At 38.1% G+C, this 27,547-nt stretch overlaps 1 protein-coding gene across 2 annotated transcripts; it reads right to left on the minus strand.

Moving 5' to 3' along the window:
* Positions 1 to 338: 338 nt before the first annotated feature.
* RUFY2 (RUN and FYVE domain containing 2) lies at positions 339 to 26,932 on the minus strand. Of its 2 annotated transcripts, XM_031554367.2 has the most exons (19): positions 25,078 to 26,482; positions 24,809 to 24,982; positions 24,271 to 24,388; positions 23,109 to 23,210; positions 21,807 to 21,930; positions 19,724 to 19,785; positions 19,135 to 19,200; positions 17,502 to 17,571; positions 16,247 to 16,348; positions 15,516 to 15,632; positions 14,749 to 14,916; positions 13,356 to 13,453; positions 9,311 to 9,430; positions 7,406 to 7,535; positions 6,724 to 6,818; positions 5,731 to 5,779; positions 4,928 to 5,005; positions 4,059 to 4,180; positions 339 to 3,311 (listed from the first exon to the last, which is right to left on the minus strand). In XM_031554367.2, exons 2-19 carry the CDS (start codon positions 24,936 to 24,938, stop codon positions 3,164 to 3,166), a joined length of 1,899 nt encoding a protein of 632 aa, XP_031410227.1. In that variant the 5' UTR covers positions 24,939 to 24,982; positions 25,078 to 26,482; the 3' UTR covers positions 339 to 3,163. The 2 variants fall into 2 exon arrangements, with proteins under 2 accessions (XP_031410227.1, XP_085085243.1); XM_085229117.1 differs by lacking the exon at positions 25,078 to 26,482 and adding an exon at positions 26,787 to 26,932 and having other exon boundaries at positions 3,163 to 4,180.
* Between the last annotated feature and the right edge of the window lie 615 nt (positions 26,933 to 27,547).

Raw genomic sequence — 27,547 nt, forward strand, 5'->3', positions numbered from 1 at the left:
TCCTTCATAAATCTTTTTGATAAGTTGCATGTAATAATTTCTCAACATAGCATTAAGCTCAAGCTGTGGAGGAGTCCTAGATCTGGCTTTCCTCCCTGTAATATCAGTGTCAGCTATGCTCTTCAAATGGCGCGATTGCACAAATGCATACTTCCCAAGTTCTGTCATCCACACCACCAGGCTACAACTGTTTGCTTCCATGCTTTGCTGTAGAACTCTCAGATACTCATTTCACATATTTAACTTGCAACGCTGTTGCTAATCAAACACTAGCAAAACAGTCAAATACTAGCAAGTTGAAGGTACCTTTGCTTTTTTTTCTTCACAAACTGCTTTGGGAAGACAATTATTTGAAGCAAGCTAGAGTTTTCCTAACACTTGTGTTTCAACACCATTGAGCTTTTTTTTCCCTGCACATAGCTGATTTGTGTGTATTTGTTCAAAACATGGCAACCATTATATGAGTTTGTTAGAAGCCAGGCATCTCTGAAAACAACTGTAAGCCCAATATTTGTTAAGTGACACAACCCCAACCACATTGAAAAAAGTTTTTGTGCATTTGTGACATGTAAGATGTGTAAGAAAAATTGTTTGAAGACACTTACTTAACATACCTGATGTGTAATAAGGTATTTATTCTTCTGAGTCAGTGTGATCTCCCAAATTAACTGCTTTGTCCTCAACGCCTCCCTTAAAATGTCAAATGTGATCTTGGGTATTGAAAGTCTGTCACCTGTTTTGCTAGTACTGTGTTATATATGTAATAAATGTCTTGCTCTGGGAGATAGTAGAATGGAGTTTATTTCACTAGAGAGTGTGTGCTTGTCTCAATATTATTGGAAGTAATAGCAGCAGGGCTCATCTGCAATAGGAAATATTCCAAATAACTGAAGTATGGGTCAGAGGAAGGGGAGGAAAGATGACTTGAAGTTAGCATAGCAGTGATGGTGCAGGCTCTGTTTTTAAGCTGGTGCTTGCAGTAAGTAGTGCATTCTTAGCTGGTGAGGGTTATCCGTCTTGTAAAACTGAGACAACTAAGGGTGGGACAAAAGTTAATCCAGTGGCAGGAAAAAATACAGTGAGGCAGAGTACATCTGACAGATTTCTGTCAGCTACCTGAATCAGTATAATAGCTCTAATATTTCCTCAAGTATACTTTGAATTCTATTTGTTGAGAAAGAACACTTACTATTGATTTAAGACTGACATACCTGAGAACAAAGTAGTTGCACTTCAAGCTATTTGCCATCACCAAGTAAGTTACCAGAAGTCATTCTGAATCTGACTCTTGAATAATACAATTCTGTTCTGGAGAGTGAATGCCTTATGCTTGTCCGATCCCTATGTACACATCATCCTGTAATAAGCAGCATACACTACAGACCCTTTCAAGGAACTTCAGCAGTATTCTGAGAAGAAAACAAAAAATGATTTTTTGAAGTTCATATTTGTTGTATGTAAATCTGAAATACTTGCTGCAAAGTGTAGTTCTTTTAAAGTGGTTGGTTATCCACTGAGAAGTACTGACTGGTTCCTGCAATCTCTTGTGTGATGAATGCTGGCCATCAGATGGATTTTCCTTTGCTGTCACAGAAGGAGGTCCAAGTACGTTAACCACCTTTGCAAGAAGGTGAGACAGCTAGTATAATCAGTGGGGGAAGGGGGAGGAAGGAGGAACAAATTTTCTATTTGTTAATACCCTTATATTGTTAAGTTAGAAGGAAATTACTCCCCCCCCAAAAAAAAATTTAAAAAAAAAAAATGTTCCCACAGTATCAGAGCAACCATTACAGTTTCCTTTGAGGTAAACGTAAGGTACACCACATACCTTCATATACTTGGCTCAAGGAATATTATTTAGAACCACAAGATAATCTGTCACAAAACAAAGTTTTATAGAAAGACAAAATTATTACATTATTAATGGAGTAAGAGTAGTATGGTCCAAAAACTTGCTGAAAGTGGGCCGGATACATAGTTTGATGCCAAAGGAAACCTGGATGCCACCTGGAACAGTATGCAGCAGTCACCATTTTGTTCAAGGCAGCAATTACTCTCAACATAAAAGCACTCTAAGTAGGTTATATACCATTCAGTGACATTTTTCCACATGAACAATGTGGTACAGAGGAATGGAAGAGTTCATAGTTAGGCAGTGGATAATTGATTGCATCTGTACATTACAAAAATTTCAGCACTGGCAGTAACTGCACTATATTCTTATTTTAAATGATTGCCTATTTTAATTATATTTGTCCAGTGGCATAATTTTTGAAAAGATACTAAAGCAGGACTGACAAGCATGCTCTATATCCTACATCAAACAGTTTGCCTTCATACTGGGCCCACAAAAAAAAAAAAAAAAAAAAAAAAACCACTTCAAAACACTCTCAGATCAGAGTACCTTAATGAAGCAAGCAAGCAGCATTTCGTTACATAATTAGCAGGGCAGCTCCCCCATTGCCCAACTAAGGCAGAGACTTTTCAAGCAACGTGAGCAAGTCAATAAAACATTCAAAGTATTCTGCAATGCAAATTTAAATAAAGCGACATTACTCCCATCATTACATGGAAGATCAATTAAATTTATTTTTTTCTAAAAGCTATTTACACATTTACAAACATTTGTATTTTACAAAAAAGTTATACTAGCTAATTTTAAAAACATTTTTTTTCTTTACAAAAGCTACATAAGCAACTACACTGACGTGTCAAAAAGAACAGTTAGTTAGCTCTTGGAATATTAGCTAAATACCTATCCTCAAAAGACACAGCTAAGCTAAACAAAGTGCAAGAATGACTAAAAGAAAGTCCTGTTTCCAAGCTGCTGCACTCCTGTCAGTAGGAATTCCAGGCCCATAAATGAACTACAGAGCTGATAACTGCTAACTGCTCACCAGTACTGACCAGAGCGTGGAGATTCCATGGCTGGACCCATTCACATGAAGGGCTGAGGGCAGAGGGCAGGTTGATTCTAGAGCAGTGACACGACAGCGAGGGCTGCTGCTAAATACAACCCATCAAAGGCTGTATTTTTATTTGGCTACTAGAAGAATTGAGATGTACATTCCAGCAGAAGTTACCATGGAACATCAACATGAACAGTGGTGGGATGTGTCAGACCTAGCAGAACTCAAAAGCTCTCTGGAAAAAAAGAAAATGTTTAGGAACAAACTGACCTTTGAGATATAAGGCAACAAAAAGACAAACTTTCTGGTCCAACACAGGCACCGCAGAAAGGACACGGTCCATGGCTTTTAGTGTCTCTTGGCAGCAGGCTGATGCTACCTCTAGAGCTAAGCATGACTTTCCTGAAAATAATACAAAGACACTTCCTTGAGGCTACAGACAACATAAGGCATAAAAAAATAGGATGGACATCTCTCCATGACAACACTGATAAGGTCAAATTCATAGCTAATTTTACAAAATAATTTGGCAAAATGCACTCTCTTTCTTCCAGTGCCTAAAGACACAGTTTCTCACCTATCTGACACCATCTCCCTCTACTCCTCTGACTATAGAATTGCCAGTGCAATATTCTTGGATGTATCAAATCTTGATAACTGAGAGGAAGCAAATGACTAAGGTATTTGGCAATAATTTGCTGGGCCACCTCCATTAATTTCCTTCCTTACTTTAAAGTACAGTTTAAAACCATTACTTCCATTTTGCTTCACAGCAGCATACTACAGGCAAATTTTGCATCACAGTTCAGTTGGACTAGCCTGTAAAGCAGGTAAATAAATCACCCTTCTCGAGATTGTAATGACTAAGATACCTATTAACACTGAATCTCCTCTATAAACTGCCCTTCCTTCCTCCAGAAGAGCTTCCAAGTCATTTGTTAGACTAATACTGCAATCTGTAATTTTAACATGTTCATTTTTAAGACATGCATTTTGTGGTTTTGGGTCCCATCCTCTCTATTTGTATCAACAGAAACAGTGCTGTACATTCTGCAGTTGTTTTTTCTTTGTTTTGTTTTACAGAATTAGCTAAATACACAGGGTAATAAATAACTTGTAAAATAATCTTATGGCACATTAGAAGAGCACCTCTGTATAAGTATTGCGTGGCAGGAATCACAGACACGAACAGGCTTTGGTGAGGAAGGCAGAGGCAGTTCATTGTCGGAACAAGCATTACAGAAGATCTCACCACAGTTTCTACAATGGTGCTAGAAAACAGGGAGAAGAGCAGAAAAAAAAAAATCACAAAAATAAAAAATGTATTTCCACTGTATATTTGGTAATTGGATATCAATAAATCACACAGAGAACAATCTGAAGTGCGATTCCTTCCAATTGTTTGGTCTGAGCACGGAACCAGTTTTCAAGAGATAATTCATCTAAACCCAAATTTATGGTGCGACCCTAGACAAACCAAACAGATATGCTTTGAATCCCTAGAATAAGACAAACTAACATGCTTTGCCAATTAAGAATATAAACAATGACAATGGATGAGAGTCTGTCAAGCAGCTCTAAAATTTAACGTAAAAAGTAGGGGAAATAAAAATTTCTGCATATGTTAATAAAGCTTAACAATTAACACTGCTTTAAAGCCCCAAAAAGCTCATGATTTCTTAATTCTATTAATAATAATTCTAATATATATTTAAAAAAAAATGTACTAAGACTTCCATATGTCAAATGTTAATGGCGGAACTGCTGCCAAGTACATGAGACAATGATTCCACGAGGTTCGTTGAATAACTTTAACTATGGTCCTCCACAGCACTACACTAAACAAGCAACATTTCTTTTGAAAGTAGGGCCCAGTTGTTCTTTGATATGAGTAGCACATCTCAAAGAATACCTATACATTCATCTGAAGTTTGACATTTCATGCTGACCTCATCTGTAAGATAACTGACATATTTCTACACATAAATGAGTTGGAAGAAATCTCATTTGAGTTTTACCTTCCTTTTGGAAAGTGAGAATTCCTTTTCACACAACTTGCAATGTGTAGCCTCTTTGTCCTTCAACCAAACCTGCCCCTGGAGAAAAAAAATGACCATAAATACGTGTATGTGATAAAGATAAACTTTGGGTTCAAAAGGACAAAACAAATCAATAGGAGTAATATTTACTGCCTGAATTGCTGAATGTCCTGAGACCACTACAATGTCACGTAGACACTCTAAGGCAGTACAAGCTTGCTCCAAAGCACTGCTAACAGTGGGAATAGGTACAAAGAAGACATGCTGGAGGCACTAAAGACAGACTATGGCAGAGCTGGGAAAAGCAGTAAGCTATCCAAGTCTCAAAGCTGAAACCTATTTCCCTACTCAATGAAGAAATATGTGAGGTCACACACCTCATGATCAAACATATGCAGACACAACCTCTGCTCTCAAGATGCACAATCCTCAAGTTCCCAGCCTTTCAGCAGTACAGTTCATATTTTCATAGACTTCTGGATGATCAAATATTTATTTATCATTAACAAATATACTATACATTTTGTAAAATAACAAGGGTGTACCTTTGCAATAAAATTCAGCAAATTGTGTAACTTATATCAAACAATAAAAATCAAAACCACTCAATATTTTCTTTTGCTGAGTCTACAACGAATCTGTGCTTTTCTCCCACCAGAGAATATCATAAAATGAGTCTCTTCTGAATAGCTTCTGCTGAAGAGGGGTCTTCTCACACTTGCAGAACATTTCAAAGGGGTCTGTAAACACAAACGTTTCTCTTTCCTCCAAATCCTACCAACCTGCAATGCTTTGTTCGCTTCTTTTATATCTTCTATTTTCAGCTTGGATCTAAAAAAATAAGATCATATTTCAAACCGTTATATTTTCACTTGCAGTCTAAAAACCTTACAAGGTTGAGGTATTTAAAAATTAAGTTATGTATTCTGAACTTAGTATTTTACATTACAGCAGCATTCTAGGAGATGTACTAAGTACTATACAAAGACAGGTTCTGCACTAAGAATCCTCTGAATGGCTGCAGGTTTGAGGTTATGTGGATAAGGGCACCAGACAGACAAGCACACAGCATTGGTACAAACCAGGAATTCAAACTTCTTGCAGGGAAAATCAGTCTTCCCACAGCCACCCTGTGCCACTCAGAACTGTCTGAACTACATCATTCTACAGGGCATAAAAGCCCACACTAGTCATGGCAAAACAATTTAGGAAGCACATCCTTAAATGAAGCAGAGAGATATGGAGAGTAACAATTACTGTGCTCAGAGCCTATTGCTCACCATAGTCTGAGTGGGTTTTGGATAAGGTAATCTTTTACATAGCCTGAAGACGTAGCAATAAGCAGTGGTCTAAGATTGCCATGCAGAGAATCTTCATCTCATCAAAGAAAGGAATCCATGAGCATGCAACCTCATAAAAAGATAAGCTCTATCTTGCTGAAGTATAAGCTGTTATCTTCTACTTGGATTATTCTTTAGCAAAACCAAGACATGCAAACTAGTCAACTACTTTCAATGCAAAAACACCTCCTAATGCCCTGTAGGCCCTAAGATCTAGCTAAGATTTTCTTTCCAGAATACTATAATTGCATATGAGGTCACAGGCACAAACCATAGAGAAAAATCAACACATTTCACCTAACTAGAAGTATTTCCTATTGATAACTGGTTTGGTAATATTGCTTTATACATAGTAGTTTGCATGACTGCCATCCTATTCTTTTTCTTAATTCGTGTTTATGGGACAAATATAATCATCGAGAATAATGAAATTACTCGCTCAGCTTGGATGCCAGTTCTTGGAGAGCAGCTTCTTGGTCCTGACATATCCTTTTCAGTTGCCTGTTCTTTTCCTGAAGTTTAATGAACTCCTTAAAAAAAAACAAACAAACAAAAAAAACCACATATGTATATATACATACACATACACCTAATATGCCTAGAAAACTGGTCCTAACCAAAGCTGATCTTACGGAGAAAGCCAAGCAAATGGATGACTCATCACCCCCACTATAAAGATTTCCAAATTGAATTCAAGCAGCAACACTCAAGATCACACTCCCTTAGGCCCTAAGAGATGACACCTACTTGATTCTTCAGAAAACAAACACAATTCACTGGAGACATCAACAGCACTATGTAGCCATGTACACCAAGTTAGAGAGAACCTGAAGCAATTTCTGGCCTATTATGAGAGGACAGAGTCTTCAATAAAACTGAGAAAGAAAAATAAGGATTCTGGTTTTCTTTAGCCAAAGGACAGAGTTCTGATTTGAAGAAGAAATGAGTACAAAGAGAAACAGTGTGTCCAATCTTTTTTCTTATCTACTTGTGAGAATACATTAATCTAATCTTTCTTATCCGGCTGCAGAAATTCTTAGCAGTCCCACGTCTAAGTTCATAATTAACTTTTCAGTCAATTTCCAAGTTACTATTCAAGTTTTATTGCAGAATTTACTTGTTTAAGGTTAATGATTTCTCGGGTCTCTATTCGCAGATGAGATACAGTTTCTTTTTCCTTTTGAAGGTCATCCTCCAGAGTTTGCCGCCACTCCTTTTCTATCTTCAAATCTGTTTCCAGCTGGAGCCTAAAATATGCAAAACAAAGAACACAATCACTGTGCAAAACAGTATCACTTTTAAAAACAATAAAAAGGAGTCTATTTCTAGATGCAATATTTTGTTGCCACAATAAACAGCCGATCAGCTGACACGTTTTTTAAAACAGAAAAAATGTGGCAATGTTGCAACATTTCAGACATCCTAATAGGTAAAACGCTACCACTCAGAGAGTGTTCTTGAAAAGAAACACGTTTAAAAGGATCAAGACTGTGGCAGCATTTTGAAAACATGACCTTAGTAAGTAAGAGAAGATTAACCACAACATTCTAAGGTGTTTTTAATACGTGAGTGAAGGGAAGCCCTCCTCTTAATTCTACATAGTTTCTTTCTAAAATAAAAAAAAAAAAACAACCACACTGCTACTGATGATACAAAGAAGGACTGCACGCATCCCTGGTGCTCATAAAAGTTATTTAATATTATATTTTCAGGTGTTAATCTTTCTGTTTAGACTAAGGCTTATGGAAATTTGAACAGAATCAAAGATAAAGAAGGAAAGACTTTAAAACACTATTTTAATGAACTTCCTACATCGCTGAGGTTCAATATGAAGAAGGATCCAAACCCTACAAGTTTAACTGAAGTCCAGCCATTGGCACTAGGGTTATTCTGATGCAAAATCACTCCAGCTGGAATTTCACTACCATGGAAGAACTGGTGTTTTGAGTGCTACAGAGCAAACAGGACGGAAGCACACTGCTCAGCCTTCTACATCTAAATCCTGACAAATCAACAGAAAAGGAAAAAAACTGAGAGTTGTCATGCAAGGTTTTTTTGATGGAAAAACCTGTAGCCACATTAATTTTCCTGTTTGTTTGTTGTTTTTTAAAATCAAAACCATTTTTAAAGGAAAGACTTACATTTGGGACACTACCTCAGCATCTGGTTGGAAAAGATCAGAAGTAAACATGACCTTGAGGTTTCAGAATTGCAGAATTCTAAGGTTGGGGTCTGAATTGTTCTTTTGCCAAAATCTGCAAAGATGACTGCAGTAGTAAAGTGAACATCCGTCACAACAGTTAAACAAGTTTACTGACACTCAGAGTTGTAAGAGAGGCAGGATGGGCTAGTAATCAGATTGGAAATCGCTATCTTTTAAGCTCCAATCTTTGTGTCACAGATTTGCCCTATCTTCAATAACGTAGCTGTTATCTCCCAACAGGCTAAACACCTGCCCCTCTGCAGGGAGCTTTGTATGCTTGATACTTATTTAGATCACTGATGAAGAAATTAACAAGAGGAAGGGAGAGGGTTGGCTTTTATGTTACATTTCATTATTTATAATTCCTGCGGATTATTTTTTTCTGCAGTGGCAAATTAAACAGTTTTTAAAGGATTTTACCTTATTGATAATCTTGATCAATTAAACTATTCTTACGCCATTTCTCTTCAGGTTCACACTATTACACATTTGTGGGCTTTGTTAAAAGTGTGGATTACTGCTACTATACTAGATATTTTCTCTTGCTTACAATAGTTCCCTCATGAACTAAGCCAGCACCTTCAGACGAAATATACTGTAGCTCCTCCCCCTCCTTCCAAGCTGCACAGCACTTCAGAGATGCCCAAAGGTAGTCTGACCTTCTTGGAACAGCATACTTTCTTCCATCTTGCCAGTATGTAACATTAATATCTTTAGTATTTACATTCTGTTCAAAACCAATTATCTACAGCCAACTTGTATGAATGCACAAAACATTACCGCTAAATATTTTTTTTCAAACAGAAGAGATATACTTACAGCTGTTTCTCCTTCTGGGAGAATTCTTTCTGCAGACTTTCAGACTTATTCACATATTCCTGTTTAAGTTTCTCATCCTCATTCTCAGCTTCCAATTGAGCCTTCTCTGCTTGCTGCAATCTGGTGTAATTCAAATCAACTTTGGGTAAAACTGAAGCTAGAATTAGGGTGTAGAGGGTGAAGAAGACAAATAAAAGAAAAATGGGGAAATAGAAACATTTCTAAATAAAAACAAAGTTTGGGGGAAACTCACAAACTCAAACGAGAAATCCATACAATGCCTACAGAACTAGCTCCTGTTTTTCATACAGTCAGAGAGTGATCACTGTAAGTAATCAGGATTTTTATTTTATGCTAATCGATAACAGATGCCAAAGCATGGTGATACATATTTTAGAATTGCAGCATATATCTTAATGCTTTTTTTTTTTTCCTTCCTCTTTAGCATAAGTTTCTGCGTTATTTTTGGAAGCTTTTTTTTTTTTTTTTTTTTTAAATAGCCCCAGCAGAAGTACCTTGCTTGTACTTATCACCCAGGGCAGGATGTGTATTGTGCAAAAGCAGCTCAGGCATAAGGCTAAATACAGAGCACTGCAATCAGACAGCAAAACACTTAACTAGCCTAACACAACAAGACATACCCCGATAGGTCCCACTACATTTACAGAACTACCTCAATTACATCACAATTGTAAATGTAAACAGTCTGTATTAAAAATAATGCATTCTTACACTAATTAAAATAGCTCCATACTGTAGACAATTTAAATAAAACTGATTAGTCAAGAAGCGAGGGGCTGTTTTTTAAATTCAATCTTTCCTTTCTGAATGCCAGGGGTTTGTGTCTGCTTCAGATACCAACGCCCTTGGGATGCATTAGCCCATTGTGGTTTCTCTCTGCTTTACCACCTCTTCAGTCCAAAAAAAAGATAGGGGTACTGTAATGAAAGTAAAGGTGCTAAGATGGAACTTGTCCTGTTGTGGCTACACTTGCCCTGAAGAAAAGGCAGGAAGTAGAAGTGCCTGTAAAATACCACTGAAAGTCCCCACCTGCTGCATTTTGTTTAACAAAAATGCTTCAATTGCCCTTTCAGGGAAGTGGGGCAGAAATCTCTGATTCACTCTGTGCTTGATTTCACAATTCCCAGCAGCTAGCTGAATGGAGAGTCAACTCACAGCTCCCAGTGTCAGCTAAGAAAATATGTCAGCCACATGTCTATATTTGTGCTTCAATATAATATTTTGATAATGTTGCCCCATTGGGAATTTCCAAAAGCTGCTAGCAAACAAGTGACAAAAGCCTAGAACTGAATACTTCACAAAATGTGCCCTGTCCCACTCTACTATACTTGCTGTTGTGATCATCTTCCCAGACACATCTGCAGTGATAGAGCACACAGGCCCAAACCAGATGTATAGAAAAGAGTATTCTAGGACAAAGCAGGGCCAATTAACTGGACAAAAGACACTACATCAAGCTGCACAAGTCTCTAAGTTACAAATTAAACTGCAGAGCAGTTTGCACAACCAAGATAGAAAGAGAGCTTGCTGCCCAAGAAAGATGCTAGCCAACGCAGGCTGCAGCGTTGTGTTCTAAACTAGCACCAAGAATGACAGCACAGTTGCAGCGCAGACAAAGGCTGAGTGGGACTGAAGTCTGCAGCAGGACTTTAGATTCAGATGACACTGAATCAGATGGATACCTGTTTGCATAGAGTGACTGTGAGATGGTTAATGTTCCCATTTCTGCTACAGTCTATTCTTGTTCTATTCACTGGTACTGTTTTTTCAAGTCAGGGGGATATTCCTTTCTCTCTTTTTAACAGAAAGATAGTGTTAAAGGCCCTTTCTGGTTCCAAAGCAAGGAATAAGATTATATATAATCAGGCAGCAGAAACCCTTCTTGTATTATGGTGTTTTGCCCCCGCTTTTGCAAACATATTCCCTCCTGCTGAAAGACTCAAAAGATTCTTTTCCAAGTCAACTCCATGTTTGCTTTTCAGAGGAAATAAAGGGAAGTGCATCAAAGGCAGCCAGCAGCTAAAACTCTTATTTCGGCAGCACAAGCAAGCAGCAATTCAATGCAGAAATATGATTTGTAAAGACTGCCTAGCGATGGGTGGAGAGGGAAAAGGGGTTGGACAAAACCACGGGTTAGGATTACAGTACTGACACAGCCACTGACAAACAAGTTAGACAGGCACCCTAAATGTAAATCCCATCTATTACTACTGCTGCCACTCTAGCTGTCCTGGCGCAGCGGAGGCAAGAGCTACAGCCACATTATTTGCTAGGCCATGCTGGCCTTTCCTTCTGGAGCCCTAAGTCCAGGCTCCACACGCAATGTACCTCCATGAAGATATGCTACTGTCCATCACATCAGGAGAATGGAATTGTGCTGTAACTGCTTTATCCTCAAACCCTGGAATTCTTCTACCGTACGTACCGAATGTATGTTTACACCTCCTTTCCTTAAAAGTGCTATTGTCATACAGCACTCAAACCCTTTTACCCCTTTCCCCAAAAGCCCTGTTCATGCTGTTCAAGAAAGCAGTGCTAGTCACAAGTGGAAAAAAGAAATAAGAAAAAAAAAAAACGAACAGAGAGCTTGCTTTTGGGATAAATATAGCCCTGAAAGTGAAAGAAACAAGCAGAGATGAGGTATTACTCAGAAGGGCAACTTTTAAAATCTTTTAGTGCCATAAAGAACAGGAAAAATTGCCAGATAAAAAACAAATGTCATAAGTAAGTATAGTCCAAATGAAGATAGCTGATAAACTTTTTGACAACAGACAAGTGAATAAATAACATTAGAAAACTAGCGTACATTTTCTTAACAGTAGTGCAATAATTTCTGTTCTCTCTCTCTTTCTTTTTAAAAGAGGAGTAAAGCCAGATCAGAAATGATGATCTTACAGAACACAAAACAGAACCCAGCTACGATCAGTTACAGTGCAGGATTTCTAGTACCACTTTCTATGTCAAATTGTCACTTTACAATTCTGAAGTTGCATTTTATCAGTAGTATTTAAACAGAAGAGAGCTGGAGGAGCTTTCAGAATGATATGTCTTTGACAAGCTTATACTGGTGCTGAGCTTCATTGCTGGCACATTTGACAAATGACATTGCAATAGTCCTAGTTTGAGTTAACAGATCTTTGTCACTTCACGAATGCAGCGGACAAAAATCAAAGACAGATGAAGGCAGCAAAACAGTGAAAACAAAAATTAGGACAAAGGATAAAAGAAAAAGAAAAAAGAGGAAAAAGGATGTCAATAAAAGAATATTCATGTCACTAATTTTTTTTTTTTAATATATAACCATGTTTTTAATAATCAAATTTAAATGAAAAAAAGACATGTCAAACACCAAGATGACAGTGCTTATGGATGTTATATTCCACAATATAGTCTATTAAAAAAGACCAGTGTTGCACATAGGCCACTAAATTAAACACATGAATCACAGTTTAATACTACGTTATGCATGCAGTCTAACGACAACAGACATTCATATAGCAGATTTTTACTCTTTCACTTTTCAATCTTTCAGTGTAAAAACTCCCTATAATAAAAATAATGGTTGTGCTAAAGCAACTGAATGATTTTTTAATAGCTTCAGCAAACTCAGCAGTGATCCATTAAGGCAGTAAACGCTTATATCAAATAATCTTGCTTATAGAATAAGCAAGATTAATGCTTTGGTTACTATTGCATTTCATTCAGATGGAGGAAAATAAAAAGGTAACATCGAATCCACATTTGAAACAGCTGAAAGAACAGCTTTTGCTATTAGCACAAAAACCGAGGAAAAGAAGAAAGATAGCAGATAAAGAAAAATGAAAGATTAAGTTTTTACTTAACATAAGTGAATTTGCTAAAAAGAAAAACAAAAATCAATCCATAAAGCACTAGTTACAGTTTCAGGAACTTTCCTTTAAAATTTTCTAGTTGAAAGTTATACTTCAGTGGCAACAGTGTGGGAATGCAGTAAAATATACGGGGATGGAGAAATGGATGAAGGAAAACAAAGATGGATCTGTACCTTTGTTCTAGTTGTTTCATAGCAGCGTTAATTTGATTGGTCTTATCCTCTAATCGACCAATTATTTCATTCTTTTCTTTCATAGCATCTTCAGAAACCTGGGTTACAAAGAAATTCAAAGATAAAGTAGTTTTGCACTGTTACTCCAAGGAGATTTTTTTTCTCCTGAAAAGAAAAACTGTTAGAATGGTATTTACACAGAATTTCACAACTAGCAAACCTGTAGCTTGAACTTTTCATTTCAGTTTGCTTTCTTAATCATTTTGTAAGTCAACTTAAATTCACTGATCACCTTTTTAAGTCGCTCACTAGACCCTTACCAATAACAAACCAAGATACAGAGTCCTGGAAATGACAAAGGTTCTCTAACTGTTACCAGACTTTACCTAATGTGCCTGCAAATATTTTAGGAATTTTCCTACCATGCTGTACAATTTTGATTGCTTGCATAGCTGTCACAATCCCAGCTTGAAGACCCAAATACAAGGGAGAGCATCACCCCCACAATACAGATCAACAGTATAAATGGATCCCTGAACCTAAATTGGGCATGATTAAACTGTTTTACCTGTTTGATTGACTCAAAAACGAGTACGAACATTATTATGGAAAATCACCTTCCCTAGAAGTACAGCCTTAAAAAACAAAAAGCTACAAGTCCTGATTACATTCTCATCTTCCTTTTCTTTCTATTTGCATTTCCCCTCTTTGAATCAAGCTTCCTCACTGTTTTCAGTGGTAAGATAACATCCTGTGTCACTACCTCACTTATCTCTCTGCAGCGTTCTTATTTTTCCCCACTCACTCTGCCAGAATTGTTTTCTTCTGTTGTTTTTGATTATTTCTTCCTTAAATCAAATCTTCTGCATAAAGAATTTAATGCTCAATTTCCCTGGTGCTTTGTTAAATGAACGTTGGGTTTCTGAAATCCATGCTCTCCCAAATCATTTTTTAGCTTTGCACATTGCAGATTTTCTTTATTTGTTAACAACAAACAAAATCTTGTTTTCAAAATGCTTTGCATTGCTTTGAACGCTCACATCTTCTCTTTAATGTCACCATATGACTGCACCTTTTGTATTTCTCATTTTCTTTACTGGACAGGTCAACGAGTGTGGACATCACTAGATAAACAACTATTCTATTCTACATAAGAAGAGTTAAAAGACCATGCTCTTATTTTTATGCTTTGCTTTTCCATAATCTCAAGAAAACGAAGTGACTGCCTTTAACAACACTTTGTGTTAAATCACACCAGCATCAGTAATGTTCCAAACAGACATGTTGACCTAAGAAGCCAAAAGAAAGCAGTAATTAGACAAATGGCAGTATCTATGATGGAAATGCATCTCTTTTACTTCTGTCGTTTCATCAGATTAACAACAGACCTTACCTGCAGCTTTTGGTACATTTCCATGTTAATTGCTTTAACTTCATCAAGCTGCTGCCGAAGGCCTATGAGTGTGTCCTGCTTCTCATGGATGTCTTTCTCCAGTAACTTCATAGCAAGTTCTATCTCATGTTTCATGCTAACTTGAACTACCAGCTCATTCTCCATATCCTACAAACCACACAGACAACACAACACAAAATCCTTCAACAATTATGCAATGTTTTATTTATGTTTTGAGAAAGAGAAAAGCTAACAGAGCTGCAGCAACATCATCCTAACACAAAACTCCCGTAACTGTGCAAAGCAATTCTCTACTACAGTAGCATTACGCTCGTGTACTTAGTGACTTATGCTTGAAAAAAAAAGAAAAAGAAATGGAACACTTTGGGATCAGATAACTTCCATTACACAATACCACATCATTTCTCATAGACATAGAATTAAGTATTAATTACAAAAATTGAGCTACAGCATTTCTATTTTTGCAAGAAATACTTAACATACATACAGAACATGCAGTGCTTTTTATCTAAAACATACTCAAAGAAATTCTATTTTCCTTACTATGTTTTAGCAACACTGGTCAGAAATACTAAGGCACTGACTGCTTTTTTAGAAAACCTCTCCTTATCTGCTGTTATGGAAACAACACTCTGGATTAAAGGCAGAGCCTAACCTGAGCCAAACCAAAACTAGAAATAATTACACACTGACTTGAGTATCATCTTTCCTAGAAATGTTGGCTACTTCAATGAAAGAGCACTCACCTGCCGGAGCTGTGATTCTTCTCGAAGCTGCCTCCGTGCTTCATTGTACATCTCATCTAATCCCTGCCTGGAGTGCTTGTACGTCTGAAGTTCTGCTTCAACATCCACTTTAGTTACCTAGAAGGATATGCAGAATCTTTATTCATTACAAGTTTAGCCACTAATTCCATAAACTCCAATCACGGCACAAACAGGAAAAGAGCTTCTGTTTCTGCTTAGTGGTCATTAGTTTTATGAGAACTGAGTAAACTAGCAAAATAAACTGTACTACAGTATGCCTTATCCTTCAGTAAGTCAATCCAAAACACTGCTGTTTCAATATTCAGCAATCCAAACACACAACAAATCTGTACTTTTACCTGTAAAGGGAGTTTACCTCTTATCCTTTACAGGAATTTACATAAGAAGTTACAAATTACAGCTTAAAAAGCAATTGTATACACATTTATTCCAAATGATGTATCATTCTTTTAATAAGAAAGGTCACAACACAGTTCACCAACCAAAACACACTCTATTTTGACAAGATTCTCAGATAATACTCCTAGATGCCCTTAAGATACAGGTTAAATTAAATATTTAAATATATATAAAAAATTAAAATATATATATATAATTAAAAAAAAAAAAAAGCTGTTTTATATTTGGCCAACTAATGCTTTCTTCAAGCTGCAAAAGAAGCACAGTCAAATGACAACGAACCACACCATATTAAAGTAAAAGTGACATACCTCTAGATGATGCTGTGTTTTCATTAAGATCAGAGTATTTTCACTTCTTAATTGATGATTTTCTTCCTGAAGTTTAATTATATTGTTTTTGGCTATTGCTAACTGGAATAATGACAAAAAATAACAAAAAGTGAGCACTGTTATAAGCAGGAAAAAAAAAAAAAAAAAAAAAAATCAAAGCATTCTGATGAATGTGAAACCAAGACATGCCCTGCCCTGTTCCTGCAGCCTAACAAAGAAAGGTTTAATTCTTAACAACATATATATCCAAGATACTTCATTATTTTATGTCTGACAAAGAAAAATATGCTTTCTTTTCATTGTTTCATTATGATTCAAAGAGCCTCAATTCTCTTTTCTCATCCTATATTTTTCTCTTTCTGTTTGAATGGAAATATATCCAATTTTGTTCTTTCTGGACAACTTAATACATCATACGGAGCAATCCAAATAAGAAAGGCTCTCCCAGATGTAGAGAAAACATATAGAAGAAAAAACATTATAAGTGGGCCCTTTATTATATACCCTAACATTGGGCCTACAAGCCAGCTGATCAGAACAGATGGTAGCAGCTAAACACAATGGTCTGTAAAGGAGATTGAAAACTCAGAGAATTAACACTCAGGACAAAAAGTTTTCCTCTCTCTGAACACACGAGCACCCACCATAAGCTAGCTATCTCTTCAACAACTGAATTCAGACATTCACAGTTTCCATCTCATTAACTATTTCTCAATCAGCTTGTGTTAAAAACAAAGGCACTCACTCTTATAAAGCTAATGAATTTGGAATCTAGTTAAATATCAAAGATAACTGAAAATATAAGAAATACATGCAATAGCAGATCCAGGCAAATGTAAAGACTGTATTTGGTAAATAAGCAGGAAAGTGTCATTCAGCTAGTGCTGAGAACTGTAAGAGAAATTGCTTACTGAACCACTTTCTGTCTGTGTATCAACTGGTGTCATCCATTGAGCACTAATCAGCTGCACAAAATCAGCCTGACAGCTGCCTGAAGAAATGTTTACTTTCTGTTGCTGACCCGAGTGGGAAACTGTCATGCTCTGTAGAATTCATTTACTGATGTTGCATGCTACCTAAGCAAGCTGACTGCAAACTCCTGCAGCTACTGCACCTTTTCTTCGAGATAAATTAAAAACATCTGAACATATTTTAGACTAAAATTATTTAAACGTATTTATTAAAAAAGTGTGATATCAAAGCACATGTATTGTATGTTACTAAAAAATAATACCTCTTCAATCAGTTTAGTGTTTGACTTCTCTAACGAATCAACTCTTGCATGTAGGCTGCTAACTGTGCTACTGAGAGAGAGAGAGAGAGAGAAAGAAACCATTACTTAGAATTCTATCAAAACCCACTTAACCAATCTCAAAAGCTTTAATTTGACATACAGTCACTAACTGTTAATAAGAGCCAAAAGATCTTCTCCCATTATTTGAGATTTTCTTAAACAGAAGGAAATCACACTCCTCTGTCAAATGTTTATGTACTCCTGCCCAGTGCTCAATGTCAACCTGGTCACTTGAACCACTTTTTGGATAATATTGTACCCAAATGCTTAAGGAGTTTGCTTAAAAATGAATTTGCAATCTTCTTGTTTTCCCAGCCCCCAACCCATATATAATGAAAATCCTGCTCTGGATTCTCTTTCTCCAAAAATTCATTTTCCTTTATAAATTCATTTTTCTTCTATAAGGCCATCTGTTTCTCCACAGTTTTTGACAGTATTCTCAGAGTCCCTCCTTCTTGCTGCTGCTTGTCTTAATTTACAACATTTGTCAAAAAAAAAAAAAAAAACCACCTAGGTTTTTTTATTCTAATTTTTTAAATCAAAGGACATCCTTCGACCAGAACTTCTCCATCACCTAACAGCCCATCTCTGCTCTAAGCACATTTTTATGCTGCCCTTTCTGCACTGAAAAAACACCTATCCTGAAACACCACTTACTTTCCCACCTGTTTCTGTAATGGGGTCTACAAAAGCCATCAGTGCATTAAGAATGGCATGATAAAAGAAATCGACACATTTCATGATGTGTGAAAAGAAATCACCAACCTTAAAAATGAAGAGAGCTGTTGAAGCATTGGTTTGCAAGTAACTCTCTGCATAAACCAGTGTACAGTAACATACAGCAGCTCTCACCTGAATGATGACAGCTGTTACTAAGCAACCACCCCCATGCTTAACTGTGACAGTTCTTTTCTCCTCAACACAGTTGAATTTTGCTTGTATTGGAAGCACAAAGATTCTGTGTCCTTTAGGACACTTCTGCTCAGTGACTGACACTGTTTCAAATCAGAACATCCGCACCCCAACTGCAGCCACATAGTGACCAACAGTTGAGATCATCAGCATTACATGAATAAATACAATTGCATGTCAAAAAGGGACCAAGATCAGCTACACTCACATCAGATTCTACAGAAGGAGATCTGAGCAAGTTTTTGGTTTTTTTTTTTTTGCCAAGGCAAGATGCAAAACAAAGATTCATCCACAACACGTGATAATACTTACTGACAATTGTTAAACAGACTGCAGTTAAAATGGTATTTCTGACAATGCATCCAGATCAAGTTTTTCTTTCATTTGAAGTTCTAAGTCCTGAACACCACAATCAATTTTGCCCTGCTATTTCTCTCTCAGAAGGTTCTGACTTTTAAAAACAGAAGCATGAAAACAGATTTCCTCCTTCAGTCTTCCAAAAGAGACACTTCTTTCAGCCTCTCTACATCCTGAGTTGAAGCATAAAAAATATTCACCCATTTCCCTGAAGTTCTCTCTCACAAAACTGTGGTAGAAAAGGAGATAGAGGCATTTTACCTGTAAGCCTGAACAGACATGCATACTTCAAAGTAATACTTACTTCAGTTGTCTGTTCAGTTCTTCAACGTAATTCTTTTGGTCCAAAATTGCAGCAATCTGTTCATTTCTAAAGCAAGAAAACCATAACTTGAGCTTTAACAAAATGACATAGTGAATTATGTTCTGGAAACTTCAAATGGAAATGTTCATGTTAATTGTACTTTAAAATAATAATAATAAAAAGCAATTTCATCTCACAGTCTTGAAGTGAGTAACTTACATGTTGTGACAACGGCGAGAGACAAAAAAAAACACTGCTTTAATTGCAAATAACTTCTGTTTACTCAGCCATAACTCTGGTTCTTTGAAATACTGAATGCTTAATAAGCTCCTTTACTCAGTTACCTTGCAATCCTTCAGTACTGTCTATCAAGGTCAGTGCAGTAGATGAAGCTGCTTAGCCTTGCTCCAGAGAGCACACATTCCGATAACTAACCAGTAACAGGGAACAGTGTACTGTGCCGTACTCCTCAAGACTGTGAGATTATAACAGTTCGCTTTTAGGAAACTTTGTTTCTACAAAAGACAGCTCATCAATCAAGAAATTATTTGTTAACAGCCCAAACCTGAGAGATTCAGGGAGGACATACCTTTCCTTTCCTCCAATGTCATCGTCACTCTTTAAATACATAGAGAAATCGATCACACCAACCTAGGAGCAAGCAAATGTATACTGTTTCATATGGTGAAAGTAACTGTTTTCCATATTCAGGGTTTTGTATCTATTTCCTCAGTTACATCACCTTTTCAAAAGGTTTCAGTTTATTTAAGTGAAGTTCAAAAGAACTGAACAGCAACATTTTGAACCAACAGGCCCAATCTCATTGATTTGTTCAAAATGTTTCCTTGGGAAAAAAAAAAAAACAAACCATGAACCAAATCCTTCTCAGTATGAAGAAACACTGACTTCCCAAACCTGAATGAGCTTAGCCAAGAGCTTATAGGAAAATTTCCAGTACTACTAAACCTTATAGGTGACTGAGGAGGCTTGAGATAATTAGTCTGCGGTATTTCATTTCACGTAACAATCTTCCACAGCACACCACCCATGATGTTTCTCCCATGCTTAACTTCTCAAAATTCCACGCCCAATAGCACTACCTCTCTGCACTTGCTGACTACCACGTATGTACACACAACTTTCCATTTCTATTTTTAAACCTGCTAAATCTTAATCTTCACTTTCTATTCAACTGTAATTCAATCATATATACCATAAATATTCTCACCTTGAGCTCTGCTTCCAAATCTATTCATAAATCTCTACGTAACTCAATTGCTTTACCAAAAGTATCCTTTTCTTATCTGTAGCACCATTGTTGCAATGATATTTCCATTTCTCTGATCTACTGCTTCTTCCTTCAACTCCATTTAGCTTTTGCATACAAATAACTCACTACATTTCCTTGGATTGTACATCGTTCTCCTATGCATTTCCTGTCATAGTCTTTTGCCTGTTCTTTCCACATCTTTTCTATAGAGTCTCTCCTCCAAAAGCTTTTATTTAAACATATTTAGCAAAATATTACCTAAGTTTTTCTTTAATCCTCAATGTGAACACACATTTCTCCGTTGAACAGGAATCTTCCAACATACCAAAAACATACTCCCAGATGTGATTCCAACCATCCTTTAAAAGTCTCTTTCTACCTAATTCAGCTTACTGCTTTTGGTTTCTCTGAAGAAAATGCCTTATTTATGCTACTCTTCACAAAGGGAATTCCTATAAAACCTCACCATGACATCCACAATTATCTTCTCAAATCAAGTCTTCTCTCCCCTCATAGAACAAAGCCACTGAGTGACCTAGATAACAAAGATGCAGCTAGCAACAGCTACTTTGTAATTTATAACACACAGTAATTCTCAGTACTGAGGAAAGCACATTGATAAGGCTTCTATAGTCACACGCTTTTCTGTATTGTGTCTCTGCTAGGTAATATCAGCACCTAAAACCTTAGAGAGTTACTAGTATGAATTCTGTTAACCCTATGATTCAAAGTACACAAAACCTATTAGCTAGAACTTTTCTTTGACAGAAAAATTGCTTTTTCAATCAAACATACTGAAATAAATATTTACCACTTAAACTACTCAGAAATTCTCCAAGTTATCTGGAAAAAAAAAAACAATCAGGGCTGAACACAGCTTACATATATTTATAAATACTTGCATGTATGCCTTTAAAAAGATTCCATCAAAATTCACTTAGGAAAAAATAGGAGTTGGAATTCAAAGCAGCCTGCAAAGCACACAGAGCTCTACTGATACGCTGCTGATACTGCTTTGTCAGCAGTCTCCCCCTCTTGTAAGGTCTTTTATTACACTAAGTGAAGCATGCTAGTTTTTTTATACACATTCCCATTGTGTTCCAACAATAAATGGATCAAATGGGATAAACTGAACATGGAACTATGCCCAAAGAAAAGGATGAGTTACACAATTAAAACGGAAACAACTCTGCCATTGCTACTACTGCATCCATATACAACAAAACCTTTGCACTCTGATGATTATCACCATCCAAAGGTCTGATCCAACGGATACTGAGGCTAACACAACATCCCCACTGACCTAGGATCATGCCCTGAGCAGTCTGGTCAGATTTCTGAGTTCTCTGAACACAAAATGCTCATTGACTGCACTCACGTTACTTTACCTGTACTGACTTACTTGTGAATCCAGGTCTTCGCCCTTTACGCACAGATTAGCATCTATCACATTGAGCCCAACCAGCAGTCCAACAATAACTGCTCCTTCTTCTTCCATCATCAGCGCATGATACTCATAAAATTCACTGTTAAATAACAACAAGATGATCTAAATTGGTACGCTCCGTATATCTACATGTAATAAATTATAACAGTAAGTGACGCTTGAATCTGAACTTTCTTTGATTCTCATCTTCCTCCAGCATTCCTAAACACGAGCCAAGTCTGCGCACATTTTGCTTCCACGAATGTTTAAAACTAGGAAGCACACAGTTTGCCTCAGAAGCTATTCAAAAATACAGAGAGACCCTTTGGCTGCAGAAATCTAACCCACAAGCTGGTGGAGGACTGGAAAGTTTTGGCAGGAAGACTTCTCTTGCTTTCAAAAAAGGGTCTTCCCTATATGCTTGTAGCAGCCACTCTAACAGAAATCTTGTGATAAAGCAGACTGGACATTAATGAAGATATACTTGAAATTAAATAAGCAAAGTAAGAGACCAAAGGATTTAAGAAAAACAGGAAGAAATGAAATTATGTAAAGGTTTAAAAAAAAAAAAAAATACTCCACCAAGCCACAGAATATCAATATCCTCCTTGCATTCTCTAAATAAACTTTAGACCCTATGAAACAAACTGCTAATTCAATGGAAAAGTCCACCACTGTTGACCATCAATGTCATCAATGTCATCCTGACACACCAGCATTATCTGAGGTAAACAACAATTCTTTAAAATATTCATAAGTGACAGAACTGAAAATAAGATGGTAAGTCCTTCTTTCCTTTGGGCTTCACTCAGCTCATCACAAAGGAGGAATTATACCAGAAGAAAGCAGTGTCAGATTTAGAACTGTAAAAGGAAGGGCAAATTCAAGTCAGCAGTCCTCCACACAATGGCCGCTTAGTAGGAAACGACGCATATGGTAAGGGTGAATTAATCTCCTCTCCACATGCTTCCAATCCACATTCTGCATGGCTGAGGAACACAGCAGGAGCCCTTCCCCATCACCCCCACCAATGAGAGAGCAGTCAGGCATGCGGCAGATGATGGGGGGGAAGCATCTCTTCATCCATCAGCTGGCCCTCAATCTTCATGAGACAACAGGGTTTGGTCTCCTGACCACAAGGACTGGAGGAAATCAGCCCAGACGCCAGAAGCCATGTCTTGTTTTTTTCAGGGATATATTAAAAAGCAGCAAATAGAAAACACTATTTTTTCTGGAGACTACATATATAAAAATAACTTCTAAACAAAATCTATTTACCTGAGAAGCTCTCTCTGAATGATTAAACAGCGAAGATAGTCAGCCATTTTCTTCTGCATTAGTGCCAACCGTAACCAGGCCCGGGCACGGCCCAGTGGTGTTCTGGAAAAAGGGGATGGAAAAAACAAACAGTCCAAAATCAATAATATATCAATTAATTTACAGTCTTGGTTATCTTATCAATCTACCGGTAGAGCAATTAACATTTCTGAAACTATTCTGGTTTCAGAAATACGGTTTTTAAATTACTGAACAATACAGTACAACTCTACACAACACACACCACATTCTAACTTAAGTTGTATATCTTCACAAATTGTGGTACCTTAATAAGATAATTAAAAAAAAAATGATGGCAAATTTAGCTAGTAAATATTAATATCTAACAAATTAAACCTGAACATTTTCCTGTAAGTATGCACTTACATACTTACAAAATGATATGCATAGAAGTGAAAAAGGGATAAACAAAAGCAGTCAAAACCCACACTGATATGCTATATCAAGATGGAAAGTGCAACAAACGTAACCAAAGGTATTATTTCACCAAGCTTGATACAAGAGTAAATAATAATTAGTATATCTATATGCTTTAGATGAGGTCTAAAGCTAAAAATTATAACCTTAATGCTACCACATAACCACTCTCAATGTAAACAAGCCCTTTCAGAATTGAATATGCAGTCAACTACACAGCTAGATGCAAAAGCAGAGTGCAGAGGGATGGAAGGAGACTGTAACCCACAGCATAAATTCATATTCCAGAAGGATCCTGCACTGGAGGATACTTCTACGAGAATCCAAAGAGCCGTCCAATTCTTTTCACTTCAGTATGGTACCTTTTCTTTTTGTTCAGAGAGTACGTGTTTGCAACAATTCTAGATTGTAGACTGTGATACAGAACCTACTCCTTTTTGTACTGTTTTTGTCCACCGCTCAGAAAAGTTTTCTCCCAGAAATATCAGAAAAGCACACAGAAGTGGGAACTTTTGTAGCTCTTTCACATGGAACATAAGCAGCTAGCAAGAACCCCCTGCGCACTCCCCCAGTATCACATCCTAGCTGTACAAAGGCTTGATTAATGCCAAATTAAATAATGACAACTGTAGATTCTCATTCAGATCCTGTATTTCTTGCAGTATATTTTACCAATACAACTTACTTGAGGCCGGGCAAATCTCTGACACTTGCTGCTATTTCCTCAGCTTCTGGATATAATTTCTCCACAAGTTCCAAAGGACCCCAGATAGTTTTATTGTAACTTAAAAAGGATTTTCTTACTAGGAAACAAAAAACATCACTGAGTTAATTGAAATACTGGAGCAGTTTCCTTCAAAAATAGCTGGCCAGTTCACCAGTGCCCAGTCATCTTACAAATTACTTTGCTGTGAACATAAAACTGCTGCTGCTAGAACAAGACAATATGAAAAAAAAAGTCTAGTTAAACATACATGCTACACACATACAGATGTTGAATCCCTGGATCACTCACAACAAACGGCTTACAAAGCAAAAAGTTGGCAGATGCAGAAATGCAAGTTGTAAAGTGCTAGTGACAGCATCGATTATAGAAGGAGAGAATTTACATACTTTACTCTCTTCTTAAAGAAACACGGCACACTTAGATCTTATTCAAGAGAGAAGGGAAGAAAGACTGCATGTTTGGGATGAGAAACATGCATCTAGAATAACCATCACACCTTTAAGGCCATGCTTCAGACAGTGCTCCATGACAACAAAGAACTGCTGCAGAGGAGGGTAGTCAGAATCCAGAGTACGGCCAAAGCTCAAGGCTGATTCAATGAGTCCTTTGATGCTCAGTTTGGCCATATTCAGTAAATTTGCTCTTTCTACAGCTGTTGGATCCTTCACAGCTAAGGCAAGAAAGAAAAAAATGTTATGGTTCAAGTTCTAGAAGGATGCAAAACGATGAAATGATTCATAGCTGCCTTGCTCAAAGAAAGCTTACCTTAAACTAGGTAAATTCAAAGGAATAATTCAGTAAGTGCTACAAGCCACCGTATCATGGAGAGGTAGATGGTCCAGAACAAACACCTTCACAGATCCTATGCTGTTGTAACGGGTAAATCAAAAATGGAGGCCAAAAATATCAGTTCTCAGTTACCCTGATGTCCTTCACCTCTCAGTAGCAGTCAGAAACAGCAAGATAGCATGATCATCAATGCTGTGCTAAAATGCTCAGCTGCTTACGAGCAATCAGTGTCCTTACCACCGTATCTAGGAAGCAATCCTGCTTGGTATATTGCAGCATAATAGGCTCACAACAGTTCTCTCCTCTATAGGATTATTCTCCACGGTGGCTCTACTTTCACAATGGTTAAAGGATATGTTTTCCGTTTGAGGCTGCAGCTACTCTCAGTAACTCTAGAGCGGTTTCATGAAAACATAACATATGCATATTTGTTTTTTTTCTTAACAACAACAAAAATAAGTAAAAATAAAAACCTAAGCTCCTTGTTATAGATACAAAATATTTCCTAGGCAGGAAAATCTAAGTGTAGGAAATAAAGCTGTTGCCAATAGTTCTAATTAAAAACACACTCTCCAGAAGGTACATGAAGAAATTTACATTTGGGGGTTAAACCTTGTCAGTAGGATTCCCACAGCTTTCCAAAGTCACTCTAACCAGACAGAACAGAAACGTTCCTCTCCTTAGAGCTGCAGCTACTGAGAGCAGAGTGCTCGGGAGATTCCTCGTTCATTTTCACTCATAACGAAGCATCTCAAACACTCAGGCTGCCATCTATTTTACCAAATGGAAACATGAGACAAAGCCACGCTGTTCATTCACCAGGATCAAAAGGATTGGAAAAAAAAAGCAAAAGAAGTTTGTGATTTACTGCTTTCTGCTGTTTGCAATTAAATATTATATATATGCGTATGCATATATATAATATATATAACCAGTTTCTCACTGGGTTCCTCCAAGAGCAATCAAATCACTTGTCTGACTTCTTTAACGGCACCACTTTATGCTTTTAGATATCAGAAGCTCAGAAAACTACCTTCTTAACGTTCTCTATTCCTAACTGCCCATCAAAAACCAAAGTAGCACACAACCCAGCCTACCTCACTTCTAGAAAAGAAGCATTACTGAGGTAATGCACCCAAGACAACCTCAACAATTACTTCCACATAGCCTCAACTTACAGGCACTTCAATAGAAAACACAGTCACACGCGGGTACCGCTGGCAGCACGAACAGCCGGCGAGGTGCTGAGCGGCTCCAGCCCTGCGAGAGCACGCAGCCCCCCGCCACCCCGGCTCAGCGCCACCGCGACCCACCCGCACGGCGCTCTTTTCCTTCACGTGGCTGCTGACACGCAACACGCGCGCCGCACGGGCCGCCGGCGGCCGCTCCCAGGGACGCCGCGGAGGGCCCCCCACCTCACAGCCGGGACGAGTCGCGCCGCGGGCAGCGTCCGCGCACGGAAATCGGGTGGTCTCCGCAACTACGGTCCCTCCCGCGCTTCCCACCGCCGCCAGACGCCGCTCCGCCCTCCTCTGAGACGGCGGAAAGCTCTCGGCTCCCGCGCGCCAACCGCTTGCCACCACGACCACGGCCCCGGCCGCGTTCCCGCCTCTCGAGGCCCAACGGCGGACATTTTCTGCTCGCGCCCACCGCGGCCCCGCAGCCCCCGGCCCGGCGCCGCTCACCCATGGCTGGAGAGGAGGAGGAGTCGCCGCCGCCGCCCCGGCCGCTCTCTGCGCGTCCCGCCCCGCCTGCTGCTGCCGGAGCCCGGCCCCAAGGGCGCCCCCTGCGGAGGGAAGACCGCCCCCACTGCAGCTCGCAGTTATCGCGATACTATGGCCCTGAGTGGGGTGTTAGCGAGCCCCGGGTCTGGCAGCGAGTGAGCCTGCTCCTGGGGGAAGGAAGGAGCGGTCATTTCAGCACGGAAATATGCTGGTTCTGGTTATGCTCGTTTTTACTTTTAGAATTAGCCCAAGAAAGAGCAGAGCACTGAGGCGATGCTCAAAAGCTGGCATCACGGACGGCGCCTGTCTGAGAAAGCTCTGTTTCAAAAGTGGCACAGGTCTAAGGAACGTGAATCACTTCGTTCCTCGTTTATTGGATTGAAACAACTGCCAGCCCCAGGCAGAGATGCAGCTCGGGAGAGCCGTTCCAGTTCCTTTCTTCCCCTCGAGCTCCTCAGAAAAGGGAGGTCAGTGCATCAGTATCATCCTTGTCCCACATGCATGGAAAAACCAAGGGATTACACAAATGAGCAAGGGAGCTTCAGCTGAGAGATTCATTACGTTGTGTCTATAAATATTAAAACGTTCTGTACTTAAAAACAAAAATCAAAGATCATGAGGCTTTTTTCCCCCAAACCACGCAACACAGCATTTTAATTAGGAATGTTAATAAATGGGATTAGTGGATGTGACCTACATTTTGATGTGTAAAATCAAACTGT

Source organism: Meleagris gallopavo, chromosome 8 (assembly GCF_905368555.1).
Source record: "Meleagris gallopavo chromosome 8, MGAL_WU_HG_1.1, whole genome shotgun sequence".
Classification (NCBI taxonomy): Eukaryota; Metazoa; Chordata; class Aves; order Galliformes; family Phasianidae; genus Meleagris; species Meleagris gallopavo.

What these genes read in the sequence shown, in the direction of transcription:
- RUFY2 (XM_031554367.2), bottom strand. Translation starts at nt 24,938, where the DNA reads ATGGCCAAACTGAGCATCAAAGGACTCATTGAATCAGCCTTGAGCTTT. An exon ending in ACACTAAACTGATTGAAGAG is followed by an intron (nt 16,349 to 17,501) that starts GTATTATTTTTT and finishes TCATTATTCCAG; the next exon opens with TTAGCAATAGCCAAAAACAA. An exon ending in CTGGCATCCAAGCTGAGCGA is followed by an intron (nt 5,780 to 6,723) that starts GTAATTTCATTA and finishes TTATTTTTTTAG; the next exon opens with ATCCAAGCTGAAAATAGAAG.